Here is an 18,224-nt window from a genome sequence, read left to right on the forward strand (position 1 = left end):
ATGGACTTCTTTGCTTCTGAGACTCACTCATAGGACTTGGACTTCTTTTTTAAAGTATTATTAAATGCTTTATGTTGCTTATTTAGGGAAATATAGTTTAGTAATATTTTTTTTAAAGTTTATGGCCTGGTCTTAAATCACTAATACAAGGTTATCTCTTAATTTTTGTTCTCCACATAGTGCATTCTGAGTTAAAATATATTCTTTATAAAGTTTACTTATTTTTCCTAAGCAAGGTAATTGTAAGCAACATTCTTTAGGGAATTCCTCATATACTAGCTGATACTTTCTCTACTTTCCTCCTCTGCTGAGGTTAGGTCATCACAACATAGGACTTACACACACATGTGCATACACACACACACACACACACACACATGTACAGCCCTCTTAAGCAGTAAGCCCATGTCTTCACTCCCCTAATCTGACAGTCTGATTCTTTTATCAAAAAAGAAAATGAGCTAGGCTGGTTTGACATATTTTAGTGAACATATGTGAATTCAGAGAATTCACTGATCATCTTTCTAGATGACTTACAACACATCTCTATCTAATATTTAATTCTGTTATCTTCCTGGTGTTAACGTTACCTTCATTGATGTATAATTTTTGGAATCTGTCACTCTCTCACTCTTGAGCATCAAAACTACACTTGCCTATTTCTAGTATAAGTTCCATGCTTCACTGTTCCTTAAAGACTATTGACCTCAGCTGCACCAGGACACGTGACTGCTTTTAGAGATGCTCTACTGCTTCCCTCTGTCTCTTGGGTTGTGCAAGTTCTTTCTTATTTTGTGTTTGTTTTTTTTTTTTGTCTTTCAAGCATGAATCTTGTTATGGCTGGTGCTATGTGAAGATAGAAACAATACTCGAATTAAGTAGCTCTACTTTCTCTGTTATTATTTTCAGCATGGCACTTCCAACACATAGAGCAGTGTCTGACACACAGCATGTGCTTAATAAATGCAAAACAACTGAATGAATTCTCCACAAGCAGCAGACCTATCCTTTCTCTGTTCTTTTCATGCTCTAAAGCCTCGCTATTGGAAAGCAGTTTGAGAATCTGCACCTTTGGCATCACCCAGCAGCTTGTCATAAATGCAGAATCCCAGGCCCCACCCACTGATTCAGAATCTGCCTTTTAACAGGATCCCCAGGTGATTCTTATGCACACGGAATTTTGAGAAGCACTGCTCTAAAGTATAACTCCAGTCTGAGACAAACTTTAGGAGTCTTTCCTGTAATAATCATACTGACCCTCCCACCCCAGTTCTTAGGCTTCATTTTCCTTTTTTCAGCATTATTCGTTGTGTATTCCGCTTGCCATCTCTAGGGGAGTTTCCTGTGTTGCCAACTGCATTTGGAAACTCCATTGTTTCTTCATAATCAGGATTATTCAAGATTTTAATTTCAGCATTTTATTTTTAGAAAGGCTTTCATTTATATTAAATTCTCTTTTTAGCATTTTTGACAATAGGCTCTTTTTAACCTTTAGAAATCTTTAGGGATTTTAAAAATTATTGATATATTATTTCACATTATTCCCGTTCCTAGCTCTCATGAACTTTGGCATAGCACTTTTCCTCTAAATATCTATTTTATCAGAACTAAAATCAAACAGTTTTCAGAGAGAAGTCCAGTCAGGATGCTCTCAGATTCTCTGCTTATAGCAGATGAGCCTTCTAACAGAAATCCAGACAGTTGAAATTTCCCACCCTCACTCTGATTATAATCAAGTAGTGAATATTTACAGTTAAAGATTAATAGAGCCTATACTGTTTCCTAAGGAAACTTGTTCATTAGGACTGCCCAGTTCATTCCTTCAGTGATTTGCTTAACTATTTTAACTACACATACAGATGTGTGTACGTATAGCAGAGTAGAAAAAGTAATCTGTCAGAGCCGGGCGCAGTGGTTCACGCCTGTAATCCTAGCACTCTGGGAGGCCGAGGCAGGTGGATCGCTCGAGGTCAGGAGTTTGTGACCAGCCTGAGCAAGAGCAAGACCCCGTCTCTACTGAAAACAGAAAGAAATTATTTGGACAGCTAAAAAAATATATATATATAGAAAAAATTAGCCAGGCATGGTGGTGCGTGCCTACAGTCCCAGCTACTCGGGAGGCTGAGACAGAAGGAAGGATTGCTTGAGCCCAGGAGTTTGAGGTTGCTGTGAGCTAGGCTGATGCCACGGTACGCTAGCCTGGGCAACAGAGCGAGACTCTGTCTCAAAAAAAAAAAAAAAAAGTAATCTGTCAGATACCTATATGCAAGGGAGTCCTGGCTGTAGGATTTGGATCAAGGTCTCACTGCTCACCTGGAGGCAGAGTAACTGTAGGCACGGTCCTTAGCAGAAGTAAACAGCAGTTCATACGGTCAGCTTAGTACATATATCTAAGTCTTTTTTTAGCCAAAAGTAAATAACATCAGAGCATCTTGACTCTCCAGTATATTCTTGGCATTTTTGCAAATCTATGAGGTAGTGGAAAGAAGAAAGGAGTTGGGAAGAGAATTGACATGTTGAAGACCTACTGTGTCAACAGCTTTGCAAACATGTTTTAAAAAGAAAAAAACTAACTTTGAAGTAGGAGGTGACATTTTAATATAGACCATACAAATCCTTTTACCTAAAGAATTGTAGAAAACCAACATTTACACTCTGCCCATCTTATTTTTTTTTTTAATTTTATAGTTATACTTACTGGTGGACACCAGAGGTAATAAAGCATTTACCATTGCCTTATGATGAAGGTAAGTAACTGTTTCTCTTTTAGTTTTTACACTAACATGTTTTAGAATTATAACTAAATGAACTTGAAGCATTAAATCCTTTGTTTATAGTATTTTATTGGAAAGAAGCAAATGGCTACTCAGTATTATGTTGCTATTTTAATAGAGAGGGAATTGTAACATCTCTTAGCTTCTTAAAGGGCAGGGATTTTGTTGTACTTTTTATCTAAGTAGGCTAATACCTTATATTGTTTTTTACAATTATTAGGTATATCTCAAATGTTTAGTTGATATATTAGTTCATTTTAAACTAGTACTGATTATATTTCTACATATTTGGGAGGAATGGAGCCAAGTTAAGGATTCATTTACAAGAAGAAATTAAAAGTTTTTTCCTCTACTAAGCAGTGAAAAACAGTACAGATGTGTGTATAAAAGTACATTTTAGTCACATTTAAATTTTATTAATTTGTCAGAGAGCAGGAAAAAAATTATATTAAAGCAATACATTATATTAAATGTGCAATACATTAGAATGATGCTTCCAAATTTAAATAATTGCCTGATTTGAAATAAAATATAAGTTAGTTCTGGCTCTATTACTAGTTCCCCTGACATTGGACAAGCCAGTTTTCCATTTGTGAAGGGTCTCTAGTAAGATCTGCTGCCAACCTGGAATGCCGGGGTTGAGGATGCCATCTAGTCGTGGTTCACCATCCCAACTCTGGGAGGGAAAGCCATGAAACAAGAAGATCGCAAAGGATTTTTAGTTTTTAATAAATTATTAATTCATTTTGGCAAGTATTTGTAATTTGAAATTCTGGGCAAAATTATTACTCATGTTGCTAAGAATGTTTGGTTGTTCTGGGAGAAGAAAGGAAAGCGCTTTAACTATCTCACGTTTTAAATCCTGTTAAATCCATTAACAGGATTTTGAAATATAAAGAAAAACTTAGTGAAAAAGCAGCATGATTTTTAGCTAGAATGCAAAGGGAATTTATTTAAGAGCAAAAAAGAATTTAAAGAGCTCCCTTTAAGTAACTGCACCCACCCTGGACTTTCAGAGGCCCTCCTGCCTCCTTAGAGCCCATTGCACTGAGCTTTTCACTGTGTTTTCTGTGCATACATCTCGTCTTTTGTCCAACTATATAAGTGCCAGAGGAGGAGCTGAGCCTCTTTGAGTGCTGTGCCCCCGACAGTGCTCTCTGTGAACACAGTTGATACGGCTAAATGTTTGCTCTATGTAATCTAAAGACTTTTAGGGTAACAGGCAGTATTTCTCTTAGTTATCTGTGCTGCAAACTTAAAGAAGTTGATAGTGAAGAAATTTCACAAATATGAAGAAGAGATTGATATCCACAATGAGTTCTTTCGGCCATATGAATTGAGTAGTTTTGATGATACCTTTTGCTTGGCTATGACAAGTTCAGCACGGTATGTTGTAAGTACTATGATGCTGTAAGTATTTGGGAATAGTAGTTTTCCTAGTTTATATACATATTTCTATCTCTACCATTTCTATCCATTCTGCAAGCCTGCTCTCAGGTATGTGTTTAACCTCTTAAATACCCCCTGTGATGGGGAGCCCACTACTTCAAGAGGCATCCCCTTCTATTGTTAGACAACTGGAGGTGATTTCTCCCTGTTAATAAGTTGAAATCTGCCTCCCATTAGTCCTTGTTTGCCATTTGAAATAAGCTCAGTTTTTTCATTGAACAAAGAAATTGAGAGCTAACATACGTTAGTGAAAAAAGCATTGTCTTTGGTACTAGAAAGGCTGGGACCTTGAGAAAATTATCCAAACTATCTGAGCCTTATTTTTCTCATCTCTCTCTCTCTCACACACACACATACCAGTTGCCTCATGTAGTACTGGCACAGGTAGGTAATTAATAAATGGTAGCTATTATTGTTACTATTTTTATTAGACATAGGACAAGTCTAGTTCCTCTTCTATGTGATAGCCCTCCAGATATTTGAGGAAGCAATATTAATTTTTTTCATGGTAAATATCCCTTTTTCTTTCTTTCATAACTCATGTGACATGGTTTCTGGACTCTCCATCTTGGTCTGTCACCTTTGGACATACTTCATTTTTGTATGTCTCTTAGAATTTGATAGGACCTTTTAGGAAAAATGGTGGGACCAGCATAAGAAAATTGGCCAAAGCAAATCACTTCTTTATTATTGTATTTTATACTAAAGTTTAAATTTTTATATATTTTATTCAGATACAGTATATGCATACTTAAACTTTATGTGGTACATGTAGAAACATTCTGTGCTTTTTGTTTCCTAGAAATCACTCTACATTTTACTTCAGTTTCAGATGTTCAGGAAAAGTTTGAAATTCTTACTTGCTTGATTTTTCAGTTAAACTCATTAAAAGTTAGCAGTTTTGGCCGGGCGCGGTGGCTCACACCTGTAATCCTAGCACTCTGGGAGGCCGAGGCGGGTGGATCGCTCAAGGTCAGGAGTTCGTGACCAGCCTCAGCAAGAGCGAGACCCCCGTCTCTACTAAAAATAGAAAGAAATTATCTGGCCAACTAAAACATATATATATAGAAAAAATTAGCCGGGCATGGTGGCGCATGCCTGTAGTCCCAGCTACTGGGGAGCCTGAGGCAGAAGGATCGCTTAAGCCCAGGAGTTTGAGGTTGCTGTGAGCTAGGCTGATGCCACGGCACTCACTCTAGCCCGGGCAACACAGCAAGACTCTGTCTCAAAAAAAAAAAAAAAAACTTAGCAGTTTTAACTGTAAGGACTTTGTTATTTCTAGAATTTTTCTGCAAAGGATAAATGACATGTATATGTGTTTATATAGATATATATATGGTAAGCCCTCACATTGATAGGTTCTTGGAAACTGCAACTTTAATCAAAATGATGTTGAACAAAGTGACATTATTCATTGTTTTTGCTTAATGTCACAGTTTCCAAGAACCTATTGATGGTGTTAAGTGAGGACTTACTATAGTTGAGTTTATTTGTGGTAGCAATGGTAGTAAATACTGACCCATTGCTCCTAAGGGAAATACAAGATTAGGTTCCTGCGAGCCTCTGGTCACAACACTTTTGTCAATCGATAGATAGTTTGTGTGTGTTTCTGTTTAAAGACAGAAATTTATTTAATATACAAACAGTCCCCAACTTATGATGGTTCCACTTATGATTTTTCAACTTTACAATGGTGCAAAAGCAATATGCGTTCCGTAGAAACCATATACCATAATAACTTTATTATAAAATAAACTTTGCATTAGAGGATTTTGGCCAACTATAGGCTAATGTATATGTTCTGAGCATGTTTAAGGTAGGCTACATTAAGTATGATGTTCAGTAAGTTAGGTGTATTAAATGTATTTTTAGCTTACAATGGGTTTATCAGAACATAACCCTGTCATAAGTGGAGGAGCATCTGTATATTATCGATTCATTAGTATTGCACTCAACAGCCAACAGTGCTCACACCTGAACAAAGCTTATCTAACATGTGTACTTTCTCCATAAGGCACATCATAGCTTTCTTGTGCTTAGTAACACTAGAACAGCTTCAGCACTATGCTTAGAAACCATTTTAAACAGCAAGATCACCTACAAAATATGTGAAAAACATTGTACTAAATAGACCATGAAAAAGACACTTGTTTATGGCATGAGAGCAGAAATTAAAAGGCAAAGTGCATCTTGTTTAACCTCATCTGGGAAGATAAGCATCGGACAACTCAGAGTTTTCAGCACTCTGTGCATACACATGTCTGCAAATGACTATGAAAACACACGTGTGCATTTGGGGGTTACAAATAAATTTTAGCAAGTAAGCAAATTCATAAATATGGATGCTGCAAATGGTGAGGATCAACTATATATGTTCAAAAAGAAAGAAAAAATTAAGCCAATTACATCTTTAAAACATTTTCAAACTGTTAGACATTTTGAGCCAGATTCAAGATTACTTTCTTTTCCTTCAAAAAATTTAATATTCAGCAGTATCTTTGCCAGCGGCCATGAGTCTTACCAGCATCAATCATGGAACTGTTGCCGTTTGGCATCTATTACAGGATTTGATCTGGCTTCTGCAGTAACAAGAAGGTAGCCCTTGCATAATGAAGAAGAAGCTTTAGCTTCTCTCAGGAAGTGGTAAATTAAAAGTTTCTATTTAAAGTATTCCAACAGTGTTTTAATGGATTAACCTCAGCCTAATGAGATAGATGTTGATATTTCTTTCAATTCATACCACTGCATTTTTGATCATTATGTCTACCTCCTTAGGTGGTGGTATAGGTTAAAAGCGTCCATAAAACTGAACAGCTCAATATTTTGCCTTCGGCCTTTATGAAGTCAGTTTTACCTGAGAACTAATTGTGATATATAACCAGATGGTGTACATTCTAGCAGAAGTTCAGATGTCAACACTGTTCCAGTAAACAAGATCTTAAATTCAAAACGACTGGGCATTGTATTAATAGAGAATCCACAGTGAAGACTGATAACATTCAAATTAGATAGTGCTGTTACTTCATGGGATTTTATGGCTGTGATCACCTATGCTCCCCTAAACATTTGGCTTAGAATACATGTAACTTTGAGAGTGAAGGAATATTCTAAGAGTGGGAATTGAGATGGAAGCCAACATCATCTGAATGGACAATAATTCATATGGAATGTTTTTCACCCTTCTTCAGTGACTTTATGCCCAAGACTGTTGGCATTGATCCAAGTCCATTTACTGTGCGTAAACCGGATGAAACTGGAAAATCAGTATTGGGGTAAGATATGTGTATGCAATGAAATTTTAAAGATTCGTGTAAAATAATAGCACTTGTAATATAATTTCCACCAAAAACTAGTAACTTCAAGTCACATAATTTGGGGCACAGTCCATTTATTGCATGTATACAAGTAGTTTATTTATGGCACTGAGATCACTGAAGTATTCAACATTGAAGGTAGAATTCATGGGAATTTTAGCAATCCAGTGCATTTTATTATTTTAAATTACGAATATAACAGATGGCATAAAGGCAAATAACAGCTATTATATGTTATGTCCTATAAATAACTTAGCATTCTCTGTTTCCCAACATAAAATGCTTAAGCAAAAATTCATATTTATTATATTTATTTTTGTTGGCATCCTGAGGAAGATAAAAGCAAATACACTCGGATAGAGAACTTAATATATTTTCTGTGTGTTACTGAAACATTGTTTTGGAGAGGGACTATTATTTTATTACATCCAGTGAAGAAGACATACCATGTTTTCATCTTCATGCTTAGACTGGGGTGAAATATGTTGTTTTCTGGTATAAGAATCTCTGACCTGCCTAGTCCCAATGATAAGATTTCTTCTCGACTCTGGCCAGAAACCCTGGCCAGACTGTGGATACAGAGTCCTAATCATATTTGGGGATGTGTATGGGGTCCTAATTGGATTCTAGCTACATGTGATTTATACAATGGGATATATATTAATATTTTCCAGATACACCATTTCTGTGGCTTATATTTGTGGCCTTTATATAGCTTCATGTTAAGCCCTGATCAGATGCTAAAAGGAATTTAAAAGAAGGAAAGTTCTCAGGAGTTTAGAATTCAGGGAGTTCCCAGGACAAATGAGCAAATGACCAGCTATATTAGGTTGTAGCACAGAAACACTACCAACTTTAATTTTTAGTTGCAAAGAGTCAGAAACTAATTGTTTTCTACAAAATCTAACCCATGGTCAAATAAAATTGCATTTTCATTTCGTAGAACATTTTAGAATATTATGGTATTTTTAGCTCCTTATAGAGAAGGGTGAAATATTAAATATTTTTCATAAATGTGAAAAGTATTACTATAAAATATTTTCTGAATTAAAAAAATATTCTCAAAGTACTATCTTGGGTAGATGAAAATAAACAAATAAGATATTCTTACTACTCTCGAATTTGGCACTAAATAAAAGTAAAGAATTTTATAAATATGGGGTTTTTTTTGTTTTTTTCCCGTCTATTCTCTATTCTTAGAAGGAATGCTCAGCAAATATACTTGTTTACTAATAACAATAAATTTTAAAGTTTAGTTTATTTTCATAAGTTGCTCATTATGGGGGTCAACTGTGATTAATAAAAATTCATAGGAGGGAATATACATGGATTTGCCTGTTGACCTTTGATCTTTTCATGAAGCTTTTATAAGTTATAGATAATTTTATTAATATCTCAAACACATAGTCTTCTATTGTTATACCATAAAATTTGAAAATATTGATTTCGGTTACCAAAGGAAGGCTCGGTAGCCAAGTGGTGAGAAGAGTTTTCTGTACTCTGCAAGTACATTTTGGTGTATTTTTTGAATTTATAACAGGGCTTACATTCGTATAAGGTCAGTACATGTAAATGGAGAAGTATTAAGCTTTTCCCTTAGCACAACTTGAATCCAGAAACTAATTTCTCACAGTCATTTTCTTATGCTTCACTAGGACTAAGGCTTTAGGACAGAGTGATACACAGTGTTGAGGGTTCGTTTAAAGATGCTTCACATCCACATTCATCTTTTTAAAGAAACAAAAGCAATCGAGAAGAAGCTGTATTACAGAGGAAAACGGCAGCCAGCGCCCCGCCACCCCCCAGCGAGGAGGCTGTGTCCAGCAGCTCTGAGGATGACTCTGGGACCGACCGGGAAGAGGAGGGTTCCGTGTCTCAGCGCTCCACTCCCGTGAAGATGACCGACACAGGGGACAGTGCCAAAGTGACTGAGGTGTGGGGGAAGGAAACTTGAACAGTCCAGCATGAGGCTCTGGAGAATGATCTTTAAAATACTGCTTGCAGTTAAAAGGCTGAGAGCAAGAGAATGTCATGTTGTCTTACACCATTTTCATGTGTGCTATTTGAGGCACTGCATAAGATGAATATACTTAGCATAGACGTAATCAAAAATGGTTTCATTTTGAAACAAAATGGGTGCTTTTGCTCCCATGTATAATGATGAATTTCTTACCACTTGAGAATTTTTAAGAGAATACTGCCCCACTCTGAGCAGCCCATCCACTGGAAGTCCACGTATTCCCTTGCTCAGCTCGTCATAGGGATGCAGGATTTGGACCTGGCCCTCGAGATCTTTGAGTAGCCCCAATGGGAAATTCATCCTGTTCAATATTATGAGAAAACAAAATGGAAATAAATAACAAAAGAACCAAATCCAGCTTTGGGGAAATGTGATATGTAGAAATAGCCAAAAGTCATTTAGAAATAAAAATGGTGTGGCAAATAAAAATGTGATAATACAAGAACTGAATCTGTATTCCAGGAGTTGGCAAACTACAACTGATTGGCCAAATCCAACCTACTGCCTTTTTTTTGTAAAGTATTATTGGAATCCAGGCATTCCTCTTTGTTTACATATTATATGTGACTGCTTTTGCACTATTAATAGCAGAGTTGAGTAGTTGCAACAGAGACACTATAAACCAAAGAGCTTAAAATATTGCTACCTGTGCTTTTACAGAAAAGGATCTCCAACTCCTGCATTATACAAAAGCAACTAATTATTTAACACATTTTTTAACCCCTAAATAAACTATTTTTAGTGGAAATGGACATCACACTTTTTTAATCCCTTAACTGAGAAGTTTAACAGATTGAGGAAACATTGTGGTTGCTTTTGTGGAAAAATTCACAGATTAATTTTTTCATCTTTGGAAATCTTAATATGCTAAATGTCTAAAAATTCTTCCTGGTTCTTTTTTTTTTAACCCCAGAATGTGGTCCAGCCCATGAAAGAGGTATATGGAATTAACCTCTCAGATGGCCTCTCAGAAGAAGATTTTGCCATTTATTCAAGGTAAGATATTTTCATGTAGAGATTTAGGAAAAATGCAAATTTATTATTATAGTAACATATCTAGTTTAACTTTTAAGAAATGAAAATAGTCAACAATACAGAAGGAAATGAATTCCACTTGGAATGCAGTATCAGCATTCAGGGGGTCAACTTCTGAAACATTAATTTATATTTGGAGTTCAAGGGCTAAGTGCCTGAGACTCTGCCCCTCAACCCTCAATGATAAAACTTTATGGTGCATACAGGTATTTGCACTGCCCATATACAAGCTGCAAACCAAAGTACAAATACATTCTTTCATTCCCAGATCCTCAAGATCAAGGTACCTTCTTATAAAATAGATCTGGGATATTAACAAGAGTGAGGATCTTGGATTCACTGTAGCTCTGGGGTGCTGCTGGGAGTGGTGGCTGAGGGGGAAAAGGAAAGCAGTGATAATAGGGCAGCAATTCACAGTGTTACAGACCTTCATTAGGCAGATCTAGCCAAAAGGAGGTACTCCCTGAAATCATGTGCATAATTATGTGTGTATGTGTGTTCTTCTGAGATTCATAGTTAATCAGATTCGCAAAATAATCCTTCACCCAGAAGTCCTCCAGAACCTGAAGAGACCATTGCAAACACCCTTCAGCCTGATACATGCATTCAGAAGACTTGATTATGTGAACATTGTATACTATGTATACATGTGTAAATTGTATGCTATAAAATGAGCACTTGATGTTCAGTTATTTTTTAAGAAGGACATTTCATTTGCAAAATCCATTGAACTGGATATTGTCAGCTTTTTCTTTCAAACTAATAAGAATCTGCTCTATAATATATAAAAGATAAAATTTGCATTTCTTGACTGCAGAAGCAGCTCGCATAACCTGCACTCTTGTGACTATGCATCATTGTCTGACTAGCAGCCAATTTAGTCATTCAGAACACCGCCACACCCTCCTCACTCCTGGACACACAAACACGTGGCACTTACTCATAATGGCTGTGAGAACTCTGTAGCTAAACTCTTATAGTTGAACTGGGCCTTTATAAGCAACATGATCTAGAAGAATGAATTGTCTGGGGTTAGTGACTGAATAATACGACTTTGCTCATTGCAGAGAGCATAAGTCTGTATGTCAAGAACTAAAATTTTGGTTCAGGTTAATTAAGCAAAAAGAGTATCCCTTGCCTCAGGTATGACTTTCACCTGGAACCTTATTAGCGCAGCCAGCCTCTGTGGCCCACTTTCAGTTCTCCCTTCTCAGGAAGCGAGATGAAGCCTTGTTCAGCCACAAATCCTTGGGAAACAGTCTAGGAAGGATTCAAGGGCCGGCCTGCAGGACAGGGATCGCTACAGGGGAGAGTGGAATCCATGTCCGGAATAAGATTCTGTGTTTAATATTCTGAGGAATAGCACCTCCTCCTTTCATTTGTATAACACTTCACAGTGCAGTGTTTTATTTGTTCTTTAAACAACTCTGTAGTAGATTCTAAAGACATTCAGTGACTTACCCAAAAGACAATCCTGTTTCTGGGTGTCCTGTGCTTTTAGACTATGCAGTCCTCTTTATTCCCTTGTTCATATCAGCTGCCTCTGCTTGTGATGCAGACCTTGGGGGAAGGGGTGAGACAGGGGCCTGGCCATTCTTGCCCTCTGTGAGCAGCCCCTCCCTGTGGGCACACTGCCCATACTGGGCTTCTCCCTCCCCACATGCCTGCCCGGGGGCATGTCCCCTCTCCATCTGCCATGGACATTGCTATAGACAGAGGAAGCCTCTCTCCATCGGTATCTGTGGGGTAGCTGTGCCAGAGGGTGACCACAGGATGTTTGGGGACTGATTGGTACCTACTCTTGCCCCTGCCAGGACTTGGGGCTATCCTAGTGCCTCCTCTGATCCAAAGGGCAGAGCCCACATAGTTGGCCCTGAACTGGCAGGTGTCCCTCCCACCCGAATTCTGCACCCAGTGGGCTGGTAGCCACCAAAGTTTATGCGCATGATGGACGGTGTCCTGGGCTGGCTTGCAGGTCACAGCTCCCACCTGGCCTACGCCAGCACTCTGTGGGGAAGGGAAGCCACCAGCTAGGACTGGTATCTGTAGCCTGTCTTCCAGCTTCCCGTCCTTCTGCCTGTTTTTCCTACTTTGGGCCTCAACACCTTCCGACTCTCAGTTTTGCAGTTTGTTCTCGTTGCTGAGCCCTGCTCTCTATGGCTTCCTTTTCCCTCGTTTTTTCTAGAGCCTTTAGTTTACTATCTTGACCGGACCTGGAAGCTTTCTGTTTACTTCCTTGAAGCCTCATATACCTGCCATTTTTTTTTTTAATTCTGTGGTTGTACACTTGATTTGTGAAAAATTAAAGTTCTGTAGAAATAGTCAATATTATGTGCCAATCTTCCCCAAAAAATAGATCAAAATTTTTCCCTTGCTGAAGATACAAATTGGACAAAAGTAGGCTACTTGAAAGTTTTTCAGTAGCACTGTAATGATTTACTAATTGATAGTTTCTGCACTTTTATTGACCTTTAAAAAAGCTAATGAAAAATAAATGATAAACTTATCCATAGTCATCAAAAGAAAATATTTTTAAATAGTAGAAAAATGGAAAGGAAATTAGCTCTTTAAACCTGCCCCGTAATCTCCAATGGGCACATTAGAACAAAACTACAAAACCACATCCCTGAGGGGAACATGCATGCATGCGGCAGAGGCAGGCTTCCAGCAGGTGAGCACTGCAGAAACAGCTGCTGGGTATGCTCTGACCCTGCTCAGCTGGGCCTGGCCACTCCCTCTGGCTCTTAGCATAAAGCCTGCATTAGTGCTGCTCATGTCTTCTTTGAGGAGGGGCGTGTGGCTGTGGTGCTCATCATCAGCTGGTCTCCGTCTTGGTTCTTCTTAGGAGGGTGGGGGGGGACTGGGTCCATGACGGGGGCTCTCAGCAGTGTCCCTGCTTCAGGAGGTGGACCCGTCACTTGATCCTGCCCTTTCCACACCTGTTGTCTCACTACGAGCCCCACCCTGCATGCCTCCCCAGGCTGTCTGCATTCTGTGTGTTAGATGTGTGTCACCCTCAGATGTGGCAGGCTCTGCAAGATCATTTTCCCAACTTCGGGAACGTTTCTGTTCAAGTTCTGCATCATGTGTAAGTTAATAGAAATACAATAACATGCACATTTTATTTCATTCTTAAGTGCATTAGGACTTACATTTTAAGCAGAAACCCTACTCCTTTACTTCTAACAAACCCACTCTCAAATCAGGCAAAGTTTTGCATTCCATAGGTTACTCTTAGATGCTTTTCTGAAATAAGCATACTACTGTCATTTGAAAGTTCACACCATTTTGTGTGATCTACTGAGTTAGTTGCAAGTATTTCCTTCTGTAGCTTACTGTTATCCATTGTAATTTGTAGATTTGTTCAGCTGGGGCAGAGTCAACACAAACAAGACAGGAGCAGCCAGCAGCTCTGTTCCAGGTGCTCAGATGGAGTTATAAAATTGTAAGTACAAGATTAGACCCTTAAGGGAATCTTCATAATTATGCCATTCATAGTGCTTTTTCTGGAAGACATTTTAAGAGAAATACTCAGTCTTGTCACTAAATTAGTATAAGCGCTAAAGGATCTCCTCCTATACCTTGCTCAAGGAAACTGGGCCTCCATGGGGGATGGGGAAGAGATTGGCTGCCTTGACTGCACCTGAAACACACCGTTTGGAGGTGGAGTTGGAGTTGGGGGAGGCTTCCCCATAAACTCTGCCCTCCCCTGGGGAGAGGTGGGATGATGAAACAGCTCTGACCCTGGAGGCAGGCTCCTCAAGTTCAATACAAGACCTTTGAGGGTATGGATTGGTTTGTCTCTTCTAGCTGTATGTCCTCATCAGTTCTAATAACTTGCTATAAGTTAAACAGATGTTTAGTGAATTCTTAAATAAACAGAACTACATTCAAAGTGTGCCACTTCCTGGTTTTTTACCTTGAGCAACAACTTAAGTGTTATGTGGCTCAGTTTCCTCATTTGTAAAAGGGAATAACAAAATCACCTACTTCATAGGAGGCTGATGAGACTTAAATGAAATAACGCATACAAAGTGCTTAGAACAGTGTCTCAAATATGTTCTCAGTAAGTTGTAATCATCGCCATCATCATCATTCGTATTTATCATCATTATTCTCTACTTATTGGGACCAGGAGGGCTCCCTGATGCCTGTGTGTAGTTGAGTTTCTTGTATAAAATGGGTCACTGTGGAAATTCAATGAGGTAGTATATTTGAGGCATCTAGATTAGTATCTGGCATATAGTTGGCATTTAGTAAATTTCTCTTTCCTTTTTTTAGATCAACTTTACCAGTTTAGTTAATGAATTATTCATTTGATAGGTACTGATTGCCTAACTTCTCTGTCCTACATCTGCATGTTCCTGATGGCTGGTTCAGAGGCTGTTACAGTAATCCAGGCAAAAGCCTTAGACAGTAGTGGCCGTGCAGATTGCAAGAATGGGATGGCTCTGAGAAATATTTAGAAGGTGAAATGGCAGGACTTGGATCCTGATTTATGGAGGGGGAGAGGAAGAGGGTGTCATCAAAGATGACCCTTAGGTTTTTTGGCTTGTGTAACAGGTTTGATTGATTGATTCACTTATTCATTCAGCAGATAGGTATTGAGTATATCTGTGTTAGGACCATTCAAAGCCGCCATTTACTGAAGGAAGGAGCACTGCAGGGGGACCCGGTTTGGCTTTAAAGTAGCATAAAGTGGAGGAGTTTAGGAGACAGTTGGATCAACTGACCTGGAACTCAGAAGAGAGCCTGGGCTGGGAAAATAAATGCTTAGAAGTGATAATTAAAGCTACTAGTTAAGGATGAGACTGCCTAAGAAGAGAGACTAGATTGAGAATAGTCTACAGCTGATCCTGGTGTAGCTCTGGAATCTGACAGCTAGGGCAGAGAGGAGAGAAACCTGCAAGGGAAACAGAGGTGGCTAATCAGAGAAGTGAAAGGAAAACTAGACAGTATTTTATCACAGCCTTCAAAGTGCTGTTTATTCCTTCTCTCTCTCTCCTATCATTGTTCCCCTCTCCTTTTTTTGGCATATAAACTCCTGTTAATTTAGAGACCATTTTTCTTTGTTGTAGCTATTTAGCATTTGAAAGTATGGACTCCCAAATGAATTGAGATAGATGTGGCCAAAGAAGGAAAGTATTTAAATGTGTTAGTAAAATAAGAGACTCTGTAAACCAAATTGTTTATACAAATTGATTATTCCATTAAAATAGTATGATACAGCTTGTGAGGAGATGATGAAATGAATATAACATATAATATAAAACAAACCTTTGTTTTCTTCAATATTTCTACTTTGATCTATAATTGGTCTTACAGTTATTACTTTCAGATTCTTAAAATATTTAATATTTGCTTTTCTGAGTCTTGGCACAGATGAAAATCACATGGATCTAGAATTTTTTAACCTTTTCCACTTAATTAATAAAGAATCTATCATGAGTGTGTTTTTGCACAGCATCTCCAGCAAAATAACAAAGAGCTTGGTAGGCTCTGCGTTATGTTGCCATGGCAACTGCCCAAGCATGTTCTTGGTGTTTTATTTGTGGGGAGGGTTGTAGTATGTGCTTTAAATTGGAACTCTGTAACCAGGTTCTTAAAATGTCAGCTATTCATTTTTAGATTTCTAAAGCTATGCCAAAACCAAGAGAAATTAGATTTATATGAGATTCTTGAAATTCTCCTCGTTATGTTTTAGTTTCTAGTATATTTAAAAATCATCATAAGTTCGTATACATATGTATCTACTCATCCCTGCAGAGTTCATATTCTTAACCAATTTTTCTTGAAATCATGAAGCAAACCAATTTCCCTTTTCTAAATATGAAGTATTCATAACACCAAATGTAAAACATGTTGACAGTAACTGGCAGGAAGCCAGTGGAACAGGGGCGCCTGAACTGGGGGCACAGAAACCTGGATGGGGAAGCTGAGCACTTTCACCCAGGGTCATGCGGGACGTTGCCTGGAAATGATGTTAAACCCCAAACTGGTCAGTGCATGTCCTGTCAACCCAAATACCCAAAGTTGTGTTTTGCCTGCGTGTGGCCCTCTCTGTGATTCGTACCATTCCCTGAGTGTATGGGTGGTGATCCGGAAGAATTGACATCAGCCAGTGTTAACCGAACACTCTGTGCAGGGTGGGCACTGCTCTGTGTACCTTGACCTATATTAACTCAGTTCCCCACAATGACTTTAGGAACTAGACCTTATTATCACCTCCATTTTACAGATTGAGAAACTGAAGCACAGAGAAGTTGTGCAACTTGCCCAAGGTCAAACGGTTAGCAACTGGAAGGACCAGGATTCAAACCCAGACAGGCTGACTCTAGAGTCTATGATCTCCATCACTCAGCTATAAGTGCTTAGTGTTACCAGCTGTTTTTCTAACCACTGGGGTAGAAATGATGGGTTATTAGCATTAACAGACCTCACGTTGGTCCTCTGACATGACCTGGATTTGTAGACACATCTATGTGCAGACATAATATGTCTGCTCTGTTGATCTTGAATTTTTAAAACTATTTAAAGAGAATATACCTTTATTCTTTCCCCTGTATCCAGCATATTGTCCCTAACTTAGACATACTTAAGTTTCTTGGGCAAGCATACGTGACTGATTTGGTAACATGGTGTAGAGGTTGCCTAGCCATCACCAGGACAGTGTTGCTGATATTAGGGTTATTACAGTCCACATGGTCATATGGTTCCAGAGAGCAATCCATCTTTGTATCCCCTACTGTCCCCAGAACAGTACCTTAAGTTGAGTGCTCAGTAAATATTCATTGAAATGCACTGAATCTCACCCTCCATCCAGCCCCCCTATTACTGTCAGGGGCTTCACACAGACCCTGGACATCCGTAGAATGCTCCCCCAGTGCCCCGCTGGTTTTCAGCCACCTTCCCAGGGGCTTAGTTCCCCTGCTCTTGAACACCTTTTAGTGCCTCCCCTGTTCTGTTTTTTTCTTTATAAGCCCTCTGCCCCGTCCTGTTTCTTTGTTCCCTTACAGCCTTCTGAAAGAAAAAAAAAAGGTAAGCACACTAAGTTTTTAGCACTTTTTCTCTTCATTCTGCGTCCACTGCACCTGTGACCAAATGCCAAGTGAGAAAGACCAGAGTGGCAGGACTTGCTGTGCCTGGTGGGCAGGGTGCTGTGGGGCCAGGTGGTGATTCACTGTATTTGTGCAAGACCAACATGTTCTCGTTTTACACTCCTATCAGTTCTCCTGGAGTTTTTAACTAAGCCACAAAGGCCAATCAGTAGTAGGTTAAAAAGATACAAACACACATATCATTAGTGCCTGCTATTCTGAGTAGCTCACCTATTCCAGGAATATGTCTCACTCATTTAAAAATTACCTCTAACAAATGGTTCAAAATATAATACAGAGTTTGTATAAATACTGTGTAATTCAGGATTGTTCCAGTACAGGATATGCTGAAATGTAATGCAAGGTAAATAAGTGTTCTTACTGTTTTAGGACCATAAGGTTGCATTTATTCCCTAAGTATCTCTCATAAGAAGTGGTATTTACTGACCACTAAGTGAATGCCCATCGGTGTGAACTGCTGGGAAGTGTTTCACAAATCAGAGCATGCTCTTACAAGTTAGAATTAGAGCACTTC

The 18,224-nt window shown here is 38.6% G+C and overlaps 1 protein-coding gene across 2 annotated transcripts in view; it reads left to right on the forward strand.

Annotated features, from left to right (window-relative positions):
- The window catches only part of FIG4 (FIG4 phosphoinositide 5-phosphatase), a 98,471-nt gene that overhangs the window by 60,364 nt on the left and 19,883 nt on the right, over positions 1 to 18,224 (forward strand). For both annotated transcript variants that reach the window (XM_045544169.1, XM_045544170.1), the window contains 6 exons: positions 2,689 to 2,747; positions 4,013 to 4,160; positions 7,412 to 7,495; positions 9,275 to 9,470; positions 10,471 to 10,553; positions 13,951 to 14,037. In XM_045544169.1, the coding sequence (XP_045400125.1) occupies positions 2,689 to 2,747; positions 4,013 to 4,160; positions 7,412 to 7,495; positions 9,275 to 9,470; positions 10,471 to 10,553; positions 13,951 to 14,037 (657 nt within the window). The remainder of the gene's footprint in view (positions 1 to 2,688; positions 2,748 to 4,012; positions 4,161 to 7,411; positions 7,496 to 9,274; positions 9,471 to 10,470; positions 10,554 to 13,950; positions 14,038 to 18,224) is intronic.

Source organism: Lemur catta, chromosome 2 (assembly GCF_020740605.2).
Source record: "Lemur catta isolate mLemCat1 chromosome 2, mLemCat1.pri, whole genome shotgun sequence".
Classification (NCBI taxonomy): Eukaryota; Metazoa; Chordata; class Mammalia; order Primates; family Lemuridae; genus Lemur; species Lemur catta.